The sequence below is a fragment of the Dipodomys ordii genome, unplaced genomic scaffold (assembly GCF_000151885.1).
Source record: "Dipodomys ordii isolate 6190 unplaced genomic scaffold, Dord_2.0 Scaffold55, whole genome shotgun sequence".
Classification (NCBI taxonomy): domain Eukaryota; kingdom Metazoa; phylum Chordata; class Mammalia; order Rodentia; family Heteromyidae; genus Dipodomys; species Dipodomys ordii.
In genome coordinates, this window is record NW_012267271.1 from 3,822,369 (window position 1) to 3,836,174 (window position 13,806).

The 13,806-nt window shown below is 45.4% G+C and overlaps 1 protein-coding gene across 4 annotated transcripts in view; it reads left to right on the forward strand.

The window, feature by feature from the left end:
* Garnl3 (GTPase activating Rap/RanGAP domain-like 3) overlaps positions 1–13,806 on the forward strand; it is a 114,356-nt gene that overhangs the window by 61,255 nt on the left and 39,295 nt on the right. For all 4 annotated transcript variants that reach the window (XR_001175245.1, XM_013021323.1, XM_013021325.1 and 1 more), the window contains 7 exons: positions 1,449–1,475; positions 4,408–4,483; positions 5,083–5,181; positions 7,553–7,656; positions 7,898–8,006; positions 10,148–10,193; positions 11,398–11,504. Coding sequence is in view for 3 of the 4 variants with exons in the window: in XM_013021323.1 (XP_012876777.1) it covers positions 1,449–1,475; positions 4,408–4,483; positions 5,083–5,181; positions 7,553–7,656; positions 7,898–8,006; positions 10,148–10,193; positions 11,398–11,504 (568 nt within the window). In the remaining variant the exon portion in view is untranslated. The remainder of the gene's footprint in view (positions 1–1,448; positions 1,476–4,407; positions 4,484–5,082; positions 5,182–7,552; positions 7,657–7,897; positions 8,007–10,147; positions 10,194–11,397; positions 11,505–13,806) is intronic.

Sequence of the window (13,806 nt, forward strand, 5' to 3'; positions counted from 1 at the left end):
AGAGCCCTAACTGATACCAACAAATTTAGGAATAAGAATATTTCAAAAACCTGAATTGTGCCAAGCACTGGTGGCTTGTGCCTATAATCTTATCTACTCAGGAAGCTGAGATCTGAGGATTACAATTCAAAGCCAGCCCAATCTGGGAAGTCTGTAAGACTTGTTCCAATAAACCACCAAAAAGCCAGAAGTGATGCTATGGCTCAAGTAGTGGTAGAGTGCTAGCCTTGGGCAAAAAAAGCTCAGGGACAGTGCCCAGGCCCTGAGTTCAAGCTACGGGACAGACACACGTGCACATGCGTACACATATACACACCCCTGAATGGTGTCAATTTGGACATTGCCACACCAGAACCCATGGCAGGAGCAACTGCTTCAGAACAGACAGAATTTGAAGTTAAGAAGCTGCAAGTGAGAGTGACTTGACAGCTAGTGACACCCCTCCGGCCCTCCGGGCTTAGCCAGGACACCTGGTACAAGGCTGGCCACAGAGGACAGCTTCATCACCAGGCCTGGTGTCACAGAAAAACATCCAGTCCTCATAGCAGCTGGGAAGCTGACAGACGTGAGCTTCTCGTCTGTGCAACACAGCTAGTGCAGAAGGAGCACCGCGGGTGTCAAAAGAACCAGGCTCCAGATCTAGCAATTATCTTCCTTCCAGGTCACATGGCCTTCACCCAGGCCCTGCCCAGCCTCCTGTGCATCACTGTAATTCCAGAACAGTTAAATGACATCACTGGGTGCTTGAGAACACACACACACCTATGAAAAGGGAAATTGATCACATGCAAATTATGTAGATGTTTCAGTGTAAGAAAACAGTTTTTTCTCAGAATTTGGAAATGATAAAGACAGTTAAATTATGAAAGATGCCTCCTATGACGTAAGCTGGAGGTTTTGTGTGTCCCCCACAGTTCTTTCAGAATTGTCAGGTCTCTGTTGGACATGGTCCACTCAGAAAGCCTTGGGCAGAGGGACTGGGGCTCCTCTGCCTCCTTTCCCACCTGTCCCTGCCCTCCTCCCTATGGCAGCTGTGGCTTGCCTGGGCTGCCCCCTCCCTCTCCCTCATCCACTCAGCCCTCTCAGAGCCTTTGGCTTGGGTATCTGCTTATCAACTACAACCTAATTTTTTTAGAAGTACTGGAAAAATAGGACTTGCATGGGATTCATTTGCACATTTATGTATGGAGTGACAGAAGGAAAGCAGTCAAAGCGGATTTAAGGCTCCTTAAATCATTCAGGGCCATAGCTACAAAGACAGAAACCCCAGTAGCCCAAATAACTGGTGCCCAAACACATGTAAATGCAGGGCCAGGCAAGTATTCAAAGCCAGAATTCTTTCAGAGTCACTGTTGCATCCTTGTCTTAGCAGTCAGTCTTTTGACAGTTGTTGAATTAGGGTGGTCACTATTAAACATGGATATAAATTTTAATATATTTCTTGGCAGGACTTGCTGGTTCTGGAAGAACAAGAGGTGAGTCGTTTAGAAGTGCTTTGTAGTTCCTTCTCTGTCAGTGTCTCCTTTTCCCATGACTCAGATATGCATGGCATGAACTTGCTCTCACAGCTTAACTTTATGAGGGGGAGAGGGAGTTTAAGGTACATTTTGGAATTTTCTATACAGCTAACTATAAAGACACAAAAACAAGCCAGGAGCCAGTGGCTCACACCTGTAATCCTAGCTACTCAAGAGGCTGACATCTCAGGCTTGTGGTTCAAAGCCAGCCCAGGCAAGAAAGTCAGTGAGACTTTTATCTCCACAAAAAGCTGAAAGTGTTCACTTAGGGCTAGCCTTGGCTAAAGTTCTCCTTTCCCCAGACTTCCTTGTCCTGTCTGTGTGGACTATCATGGCCCCTAACTCCCATCACCCCCCTCTTTTGCACTTGCCTGATGTCAGTTCAGCTGAACCGGATCTTGGACTTCCTGACAGCCTTATGCTTGGTTCTTCTGGTCCAGTGGCTCTCAGAGTGGGCTCCCTGGACCAGCAGCCTCAGCATCTCATAGAAATCTGCTAAATGCACACTCCTGGGTCCTGCCTCAGACCTGCTGAGCTGTATGCTTTGGGGCAGGATGAAGCAATCTTCATTTCCTGATAATCCAGGAAATCCTCAGATCTGGCCAACTTGCATTTCCACTGTCTCAGTCCTTTTGCAGTCATTTCAGAAGGATCATCTGTTAGATCCCAATTGTTATAGGTACTGTACACACACACACACACACACACACACACACACACACACACACACACACCCCAGTCCTAAAGTTTGAACTGAAGGTTCCTGAGCTTTTTGTACACACACACACACACACACACACACACACACACACACACACACACACACACACACACACACCCCAGTCCTAAAGTTTGAACTGAAGGTTCCTGAGCTTTTTTGCTCAAGACTAATACCCTACCACGTTAGTCAAAGCTCTACTTCCAACTTTTTGATGGTTAATTGGAGATAAGAGTCTCACAGACTTTGCTTCCTGGGCTGGCTTCAAACTGCGATCCTCAAATCTCAGCTTCCTAAGTAGCTAGGATTAGAGTCATAAGCCACTAGCACCTGGCCTGTTAAAGGTACTTTTTAAATGAACCCAAGAAAGAAAGAGATGCCAACATCTTGGAGACATGTGATTTTGTTATCACTTCCAAGATGGAGAAATAGAAGTGACAAACCAAAGTGGGTAGATGTTCCTGAGAAAATCCAAGATACTGATGAAAAATGGTTTGTGAAGCAGAGAAAACTGGTGAGAAAGCAGTAGCATCTGCCATTTCATTTCCCTTCTTGTTTATTCTGCACACAGCCATGAACATTAATTAATTTTCCTCCAGTGTCCCCAGTACCCATGGCCAGCCCTTCTGATTCAATAAAGACACATGTGATTCCTCTTTCTGAGACTGTGCCTCTAGTGGTAGAAACAGACAAATATGTGAGTTCAAGAGAAGAATGTGCAAAAACAACAGTCTGAGGAGAACAAACAAGTACTCAGAGTAATAGCGGGGTGGGAGGCTTTATATGGAAAGATCAAGAAAGGCCATTGGAGCTGAGACCCAAGAGCTGGAGAAGAATTCAAGTGTGGGATTAGCTGCAGTCAGCTCCCTTCTCTGCCTCTGTGTAAAAAACCACTGTTCCTGATTTATGTGTCTCTTTCTCACAGGTACCTTGAGAGCCTCAAACTGGGGTTACTAGTTGTCCTGAACCCTGGCATTCACTTTTGACCTCTCTCCTCTGGCCTATTGGCCAGTGCTGTAATCACTGTTCCTTGTCTACCCCTTAATTGACCACCAAGATTTCACCAATCTAGCTGTGGGTCATTCTTACAGTTGATTCTTCCAACAATGGATTTTTTTATTATTATCTACTTTAGGCATCTAAGACACGATAGAGAATAATCCAGTGAAAATCCATAAACTCCCTTTCAGCTTAGAGAGGAAAATTAAAAATACAATTGAGTCCCTGTTTCCCACTTCCTGACCCAGCCCTCTGTCTTCCCCACTTCCCTGTAGAAGCTGCGGTCATGCATTTGCTATTTTCCATTTCCACAGATCAGATTTTAATTAATCTGGTGTTAAGAGTTGAGGAAGAGAAGCTGCACATTTGGACTAGTTACTGCTTGCTTGGCTCACTTTATTTTTTATTTTGCACATCTGTTTGTGACTTGTGCAGATTAAATATCTCCAGGAATTGGAGAAAATGCGCTTTTAGTATAAATTGCCCACAATTTCCATTTCTATTTCTGAGAGAGTCCACAAGACATCAGCCTAAGATTGTTATGTTTGGTTTTGAATTACAATTAGCTCTCCTTTGCTGGCTGGGATTTGGGCTCCTGCCGATGGGTGGGTTTGAAGATGGTACCAGACCCAGGGTCCCATGGCCCTTTGTCTTTGGCATTCTGTTACCCAGAGTAGGACCTGCCTTTCTGTGGGTACCATTAGTAATGAAAATGCAGATACATTAATTTAATATAAAACAGATCTCATTTTTAAGCTATATAAAAAATAAATAAAAGCCAGGCACTGGTAGCTCATGCTTGAAATCCTAGCTACTCAGGAGGCTGACATCTGAGGATTGCTGTTCAAAGCCAGTCTGGGCAGGAAAGTTCAGGAGACTTATCTCCAATTAACCATCAAAAAGCTGGAAGTGGAGTTGTGGCTCAAGTGTAGTGTCAGACTTAAGAGGGAAAAAAATGCTCAGGGACAGTGCTCAGGCCCTGAGTTCAAGCCCCAGGACTGGTGCAAAAAAGGGGGCAGGGGATTGATTATTGTTTACATTGGTAAAAATTGGGACAAAAGACTCCCCCAAGTATATATTCTGGCAACTGCAGTGGTCCTAAGTAGCAAACAGCGTATCTCATAATTATACTTTGATTTGAAGTTAACAGTCCTGACTTTGTCTTTTTGTAAGGGCTCTGTGAACTTCAAGTTTGGGGTTCTTTTTGCCAAAGACGGGCAGCTCACTGATGATGAGATGTTCAGTAATGGTGAGTGGGCACTTCCTCCTTCCTGCTGATGGAAACCTGGGCCTGCCTTGTAGCATTTCTGCCAGTGAAAATTGAGTTTGTGGGCTTCAGCATGATTCAAGCGGTAGAGCACTCTAACCAGACAGTGTTACTGAGTAAATTTTCTAAGGTAGTTGTAATTTAGTCTTATTCACTTTGCAAATATTTACTGATCACCTTGCTTCTACCAGCCCCTGCTCTGAACACTGGAAAAATAGGCCAAGTGGAAAAGCACCTGGATTGAGAGAAAATTGTGACTCTAAAGCAGTGGAAGATTTTTCTGTGCTTTTTAAAATGATTAGATGGTTTCCTCTTCCTGATGTTTTGCATTTTTCATGTGAAAGACCTGTGTATTATTAAGAGAAGCAGTAATAGCACCTGTAACCCCAGGGTGGCTGTAGTGAGATTGGCTTAGGGAAGTTCCCTGTGGCCTCAGGTCATGGAAATATACTTGCATGCTGTTTGCCTGCTGCATGCATCAGCAACCCTGAGTCTGGTTCTGTTTCCAGGCAAGTTCACATGTAGTTAGAAATATGGAATTGATATCTGTACCTTCCTCATGCTTTTCCCTCTTCCTGCAGAAATTGGAAGTGACGCTTTTCAAAAATTTTTAACTCTCCTGGGTGACACCATCACTCTAAAGGGCTGGACAGGCTACCGTGGCGGTCTGGACACCAAAAGTAAGCTTGCCTCTGGATTTGGTTGTAGTTGATGGATTTTGTTAGCCTGCCTGCCTGTGAACTTACACCTAAGACACGAGGCCAACAGTGATTAGAGGGAAGTCAAGCTCCACAGCCAGTCTAACACGGGTCACTGGAACCTTCACTGCCTTCTTTGAGCTTTGCAAAACTAAATCACCTCAGAGCCCTTACGAAAAGTCCTGGCTAGCCCATAAATACAATCATATACCACCTAAAGACGCATCCATCAAGGATGCCTACAGCTGGCCTATAAGATTATATTGCCTAGAGATGTGACAGCCATCTCAGTTTGTGTAACTTACCCAAAACAATAAAAATCACCTAACAACACATTTCTTTCTCAGCAGTCATCCCCATCATTCAGTGACTCCTAGCTCTACCTACCAATGAGCACTTTCCATGCTCCTGGACTGGACTGGGTCCTGGGGGCATCGTGTGCATGCCTAACAAAGTGGTCCCTCAGATTTTTAAACAGATGCCTATCAAAGTAACTTAGTGCTGAGTACTTACAGGAGCTAAGAGGAAGAACAGAATGTGCTCAGGGCATTTTACCAAATCTGGGAACTGGAGCAAGGTTCCAGATGAGATTGGGAGTGATGAGTGGGAGCAGTTGGAATGTTTCAAGGTGAGAAGAGAATTCCAAGCAGCATGAAGATCCTGGGGTAGGACAGAACATGATAGATTCTGGAAGTTAAGAGGGTGTTATGGCTGGAGGGGGCAGAAAGAGACCAAAAAGGATGCGATGGACTGGAGCAGGGGGCCCTGTGGGGAGTTCAAGGTCCCCTTGGATGTTGTGAAGCAGAACAGTGAGATCAGGTACACCTTTGGGAAGAACCTGCATAGAGAATGATGTGGAAGGAGCAGGAAGAGGAGCTGGTGGAGAAGAGTTGCCGTGGGCCAAGCAAGAGGTAGCAAATGGAGGGAGACAAGTGCCTGGATTCCAAAGCCCTTCCAGGGCAGAGGTCCAAGCTCTCAAGCTGATCGCAATGGGAGGAAACAGAGGAAGGGCTCGCACTGGTCCCTAGGTTTCTGGTTTAGAGTGCTGGCAGGAGGTGGCACCAGCTGTGAGACTGGGAATTCAGAGAGAAAGCATCTGAGAGATGGAATCTTAGGGGAACGTAGATAAGACTAAGTGGAGGCTTTGAATCTCTTAGGCCAAGTTATATCTGTGTAGCATTTCTAACATTTCTCAGTGCTTCCTCTTTGGTTATTTTGTTTGATCTTCAGTCTGGCCTTGAGGAAAGTCAGGCAGGTAGTGAGAGACTTCTTTAGCCTCAGTGTGACAAGCCTGAAATCTAGGCACACTCAGACTCTTGGAGCCCATCTCTTCACCAGCCCATGCTGGCTTCACCTCACAGATTCTCAGTATGGAAGCAGTGTGTGAGGGTGAGACTTGTGTCAGAAGTACCACAACTTCCAGAGACAGGGCTGGAGATGGAGGGGAGGTGGGAAGAAGGGATGGAGGAGGTGGAAAAGGATGGAGGAGGTGGCAAGAAATGATGGAGGAAGGTGGGAAGGGATGGAGAGGCTGGTGAGGAGGGTTTTTCCCAGCTTCCCTTGGACAAGCTCTCCGTGCAATGGTGAAGTGAATTCTCAGGTGCCTGCCAGCTCTCTTCCATGGCTGACTCTCTGCCCCTTACCATCCTGTCCACCATCCATTAGGCCCCTGTACATGAGGCCGTCCGCTGAGCACTTGGCAGGCATTGCTTTACTGAGTCTTCCCAGTATTCCCGTAATTCCGAAACTAGTTTTATTTCCATTTCCAACTGAGGCTCGGAAAAAGGTGACTTGTGAAAAGTAACTAGCTTTTAAGAAGTTAAAATTACATACACACACACACACATACACACACACACACACACACACACATATACACACACACACAAAGTGTTAAACTCTGGTGGTGAATGGGGTAACACAGGTACCCCCAGACCTTACTTTAATCACTGCAGTTCTGCCAGAAGTCTAACTTCCCTTTATGGACATCATAACTGTATTATCTTGTGGGAATCTCAAGATAATACAATACTGGCCACAGTACCTGAAAGGCAAGGAAATATAACACACTCTGCCTTTTAGCCCAGACTTCCCATGACTTCCTCTATTCCTAGCTAGGCATGCATCAGACAGTAAGCGAGGCACGGAGGGAGATCTTTCCTCATGGGTAAGAGCCTAGCATCAAGTGGAGACTTGACACATACATGATCCACTGTTGTTTCCACTCAGGTGGATAATCCAGAATCATCTTGAAGAGTGTTCTAGACGCCGTATGCCTGCACCCACAAATGAGAACAGTTTCCATATGGATTCAGACTTCCACATCTACTAAATGTATACTTGTATTTTTCAGATGACACCACGGGAGTAAATTCAGTTTATACTGTATATCAAGGGCACGAGATCATGTTTCACGTTTCTACCATGTTGCCATATTCCAAAGAGAACAAACAGCAGGTGCGTGTGAGTGTGAACACAGGGGATGGTCTAGTGTGGATGGAACAGAGGTAAGGAGGCTGGTGAGGAGAGGAGATGCAGGCCTGACCTGACTGAGGCTGGCTGGGGAAACGTGGAAGTCGGGAAAGGAGGCTGGAGCTCTTTGATGGCCCAGCGATTTATTGCCCTGTGTTTTGCTCTTTAACTGTGACTTACCATGTCGGATTGCCTTTCTCAGTGATATTATTTATGCGAACCACAGGTGGAAAGGAAGCGCCACATCGGAAACGATATTGTCACCATAGTGTTCCAGGAAGGAGAGGAATCTTCTCCCGCCTTTAAGCCTTCCATGATCCGCTCCCATTTTACACGTATCCTGGGTCTTCAGAAGTGCATCATTTAGCAAACTCGCTGGATTTAGGATGACCATTCACACGTTTGCATTGTTAGACACTGAGACCCACTATTTTCCTTCTTCTCTCCTTCCACCGGAGTAGGGCATGGATTCATTCTCAGAATCCTTGGCTTCTGAAACATCTTCCCTTTCCTCAATATGTGAAATGAAAAAACTTCTTGCTATCTATTGATGAAATAGAAGAATGAAAGCTAATGAGTCCACTGAGAAATTTTTCTTTCTTTTTTTTGTTGAGTAGTATCTTTTTTATTATTATTATGAAAATACCATACAGAGAGGTTACAAGTACATGGGCAAGGCAATGAGTGCATTTCTTATCAAGCATTGTTGCCTCTCCTTTGTTTCCCCTTCCCATCCCTTCCCATCTCCCTCCCCCCTGCCCCCACCCCCTACCCCCTCGCACCAAAGTTGTAAAGTTCATTTTTGACATAACATCTTGTACATCTCATTGTTGCAATGGGTCCGCCTGTATCCCTATTTAAACAATTTATTTTTTCTTTTGTATAAAAATGTTCAACTATCCTCGCTACTCCGGAGGCTGAGATCTGAGGATCATGGTTTAAAGCCAGTCCTGGCAGGAAAGCCGTGAGATTATTTCTTTAAAACTACCCAAAAAAGCTAGAAGTGGATCTGTGACTCAAGTTGTAGAGAGTCAGCCTTGAGCACAAAAAGCTCAGGGACAATGCTAGGCCCTGAGCTCAAGCCCCAGGACTGGCACAAAAAAAGTTGAAATTGCCAAATTTCCTTTTTCTTCAGGGAGGATAAGGAAATTATAGTTACAGTGAAGATGCATATGATTTTCTTCTGCTCTCATCCCTAAGTAATACCTTGCCATATTCCCTAGGCTTTATGTCTAACGTTTCCTCAGTCTCATGGTAGTTTTATTTGCATAATGGATTTCCCCTAGTATAGGAGGGGATGTGAGGTGACTTTGTAAATAAAGTGATTTTTACCATTTCCCTATGAGAAGTTTTAGCTTGGGGGTTTGGCACCTTTGTTTGTGGAAGAGGACAAGCACATAATTCATGGAGAATTGTTTCCCTGAGTCCAGGCTAAGGATGGGAGATGGGGGGAGGAAGAACTGGAGTATTTTTAAAGAGCTTTATTGATATTTCACTGGCACACTGATTTTTTTTGATTGGGGCAGTGTTGGGATAGATTCCAGGGCTTCCACATGCTGGGCAAATCCTCTGCCACTGAGCCCCACCCCTGGTAGTTATGCTATTCTGGACTTGTCAGGCTCCAGCCCAAGTTAGGAGACTGCTTAGAAGCTGCCACCAGCCGCATTGGCTTGTTGTTTTGGTTTCTTTTTTCTGCTGTGTTTGGTCTACCAGAGCCAGAAGGAGAGAACAGGAAGGTATGCAACAAAAACATTCCAGTTGCTTTCCCTCCCTAAATGTGTGAGATGAAATATATGACTAATTTTATGTTGGGATTTTGTTTGTATCTACAATCAAAGGAATTGCTCTTTTTGCTGTATTGGCTGCTTAGCTATTTAATATCTTCATTTATTTTTCTTTTTCTGAAGCTTTGGAGGTTTGTAAAGAAGTTGGGGTTCTGTCTCAACCAAAGTGATAGATGTTCCACTCACAAAAGAGCTGGTCCAAGAATAATTCTGGGGATAGAGGTGTAGCTCTAGCGGTAGGGGCATGACCACAAGCATAGGACCTAAGTTCAAACCCCAGCACCAATCAACAACAACAAAAAGATTCTGTAATACCACACTAAGGATGCCAAGGCAGAAAGATAAGTTCAGAGCCAGCCTGAGCCACATAATGGTACCTTGTCTTAAAAATCATCAACAAAAGGCTGGGAAGGTGGCTTAGTCGTAGAGTGCTTGCCTTGCATGCATGAGGCCCTGGGTTTGATTCCTCAGTACCACATAAGCAGAAAAAGCCGGAAGTGGGTTTGAGGATCAAGTGGTAGAGTGCTAGTCTACAGCTGAAGAGCTGAGGGACAGCGCCCAGGCCCAGAGTTCAGGCCTCACAACCGACAAAAAAAAAAAAAAATCATCAAACAAAGAAGGATTCTGCACAAAGAATTTTCAAAACAGAAGCTATAAATCGTTGTTGACTAATTTCCTTGACCGTCCTTAAGATATTTTTGCCTTAGTGAGGTATGACCAGCAAAATGATAATTATAGGTAAGTAAACCCATTTAATTATCCTGTTTTACTTGTTGATTTGGCATTGATTATATTACCTTGCTGACATACTTTTTTCTGAATGGATCTAATGTGATTGCCCTCATCTTACAGAACTTTCTTCAAGGTCATCTCTTTTCAAGAAGAAAACTTATTCCATTTAGTGTTGTCCTGTGCGGTGAACCCAGGGGTCAGGGTCCCTTGACCTTGGCCTAAGTAGCCTCTTCCCCAGGCTACTGCCTCAGCATTGATCCTTGTGTTCACAAAAGTTAGTCTTGAGCCAGGCACTGATAGCTCACACCTGTAATCCTAGCTGCTGGGATCCTGGAGTCACAGCTCAAAGCCAATCAGGGCAAGAAAGTCCTTAAGCCTCTTATCTCCAATTAACCACCCAAAAGCCAGACATGGAGATTTGGCTCACGTGGTGAGTGCTAACTTTGAGTGAAAAAGCTGAAAGACAGCACCCATGCCCTGAGTTCAAGCCCCAGGACTGGCCCAAAAATAAAACAATAATAATAAAAATGCAAAGCCTTTCCAAAGGTATTATGAGGTGAAAGGAGCATTACTTCTCCCCAGTGACTATGAGGCTCTGTGGAAGGTATTTATCCCCTCAGAGCCTCTGTCCTCATGGGGAATGGAGGTATTGCCCTCCTGGCAGGCCTGGTTAAGGACCAGAGTCAGTGCTGCATCTTAAAATCCCAAGAACACTGTATGCACTGTGTGCCATGGTACTATTGCTGGTATTCTCAGGGACCTGATCCTGGCTACAGCCTGGCAGGTAGAGGACTCAGGAAGACATGGCCTCTTCCCTGAAAGCACGTTAAGCTATTGTACAAGGGGGCTGGGTGACGGCCCAGGCTTCTTCTAGGGAATAAGGGTTCCTCATGTATCACACACACCACCGGGCACATTACAGGAAGAAACATTGGTGATATCTGAAAAAAACCAGCTGAGGCCTAGGAATGTAGCTTATTGGTAGAGTGCTTGTCTAGCATGCATGAAGCCCTGGGTTTGATTCCTCAGTACCATGTAAACAGAAAAAGCTGGAAGTGGCTCAAGTGGTAGAGTGCTAGTCTTGAGCACATAGAGACTCAAGGACAGTGCTCAGGCCCTGAGTTCAAGATTCAGTACCGGCAAAAAAAAATTAAATAAGAGAGAGAAAAAAAAAAGAACCACCAGCTAATTCTGGATGTTCTCTATACAGGTTGAAAATATTTTCAGAAGAAAGTGTGCCGCTGTTTGGCCCACCCTTGCCATCCCCACCGGTGTTTACAGACCACCAGGAATTCAGGGACTTTTTGCTAGTGAAATGTAAGTTGCCATTTTGAAATATCTGTACAGTTTGTCCCATGATGCTGTGTAGGAAATCATTGTTTAAACAGGCCATGTTCTGAAACAACTGTACACAACATGTATTTTGAGTAAAACTTTTATTTATCATTATTATTATCATCTTTAAGTAGTTGTACAACACAATATTTCGTTTGCTGGTGGCGTTGTATAGCTGTCTCGCGGGTCATCATCTACCCTTACTGTTGTGTTCCAGTGCCTCCCAGTTTGTCCTCCCACACAGACTGGCCTTTGGACCCCAGTTTCCCAGGGCACCATTCTGAGCCTCTTCTGATAACTCTCTGCTGATAAGTGCCTATCACAGACTGGGGTAGAGGTGGGGAATTGGGTGATTATGAGGTAGCACAAGGATAGAGGAGTTATTCTGAGCCCCATTCTTCTAAACCTCTCCCCAGAGCATTTCTTGGTGGTTCTGTCTGGAAGGGGGAGATTGTCTCATTGCTTATCAGAACCAAGTTACAGGACTGTAGCACTCCATCCAGCCTGCCAGCCCCCGGGCCCTGGCAGTGCCATGCGGTCTGTGCACTCTGTGAAGAGGCCAGCTCTAGCCTTCTGCCAGGCACTGCAGCTGCTTCAGCTGGTGGCCTCCTGTCCCCTCCACCTGTGCACACAGCCTTTGCCCAATTCTGTCACTGTTGCTATGCCATTTCTGAGCATTTGGAAAAGCTCCTGGCCTCTCCTCTGAATCCATCTTGGTGTCCATTGAGTCTGAAGCTTCAGAGTACTTTATGACACCTGCTCTTAGCTTCCAGGTTTTTTAATCCTACAGAATAGGCCAAAATTAACAGCAGAGGCCAGGGCAAGGGACACACATATCTGTTCCCTAGCCCCTCAGCAGTCACACAAGGTTTCTGTGTCTGTCTCCCCAGACCAGTGAGAATGGAAGGGATGAGTGCCATTTACCCTGATTCACCAAACACATCCTGGCCTCAGAATTGCTCTTCCCACACAACCCACACCCCCCTGCAGAGATCTCCACACACTTCCCAACCTCGCCTCCTGCAAATGCAGGCTCAAGGATGCCTGGCTGTGTCCGTCCACGCAGCAGAGGCCCCAGCGTTATTATCTCCCATGCCGTCACCTACAAGAGGTCTGAGGACAGTGTCCCTCGGCCACATATTAGGAGCAGCAGACACCACATCCACTTGCAGAAGATGATAAGCTTGCCCCTTCCTTCCCAGTGTCTGTGCCTGTTATTTCAGAGTCTAGAACTAGGATCACGGTCAGAGACCTGGCCAGGCAGGTGAGGAAATGAGTGCTGTGAGCCATGCAGGGGCAGCAAGAAAGCCTGGGAGCCATGACAGGCTGGACAGCATACCCCCTGCACCTGCCAGATGGCATCTTTCAGTAGCCTGCCCAATACTGTGAATCTTCAAAACAAACCAGACACTGGAAACTGTGAAACTGCTTTAAAACTGCGGTGTTTGTGTGGCTGAAGCCCCAAGGATCAGGTTAGAAAGCTGGAAATAGAGAGTTGGTAACAAGGAGCAGGTGTAGCAGCTAGAGGCTGAGAGCATCTGGGAAGTTGGGTCCAGGACAAGGGCCCCAAGAGCCTGTAGTGCCTTAATCCTGAACTAGAGGATCACTCAGCGCCACTGCAGACTCCACTTGTGTGTAAAGTCTGTCAACAAACAGAGTGGCTCAAGAGCATCCTCAGAGATGTGGGGTGAAGTGAGACAAGGGATTCTGTGGCTCTGACACTGAAGATCTGAAAGGTGGATAGGCAGAAAGAGGTGGCAGAGGGCCCCACAGCTGATGGAGAAGGCCCGAGGCAGTGATGGAGAGTGGCCAGGGGCCAGGAGAGCGAGAGTCCTCAACAAAATAGTAAAGCCTGGGCCCAGGAGGCCCAGAGTAAGTGTAGCAGAAGGCTTCGTGGAATTAGGCCAGGAGAAAATGCCAAGATAAAATAGGAAATGGCATTTCAACAAAACTCTTGGCCTTTTCCCTTTTTCCACCCAAACACATCATTTTAAATGAATGTTTCTAAGGTACTAAGGAGAAAAACAAAATCCCAGGTCGCAAAATTAATTAGATACAGTAGTTAAAATTCCTTGAGCGATGTCTTGCTAAACACAAGACAACTTGTTCTCAGAATACAACCTGTCTAGGGAATTTCTGCTCCCAAGTAGTTCCATTTTTTTTCACTTTACAAGCTCTGACCTTCCTTTAGCCTTCTGTATAAGAATACTGGTAGTTAATGTTTATTCAGTTCCATGTGTCTAACACTGAAATATGAATTTTATGTATATGTATATATTCATTT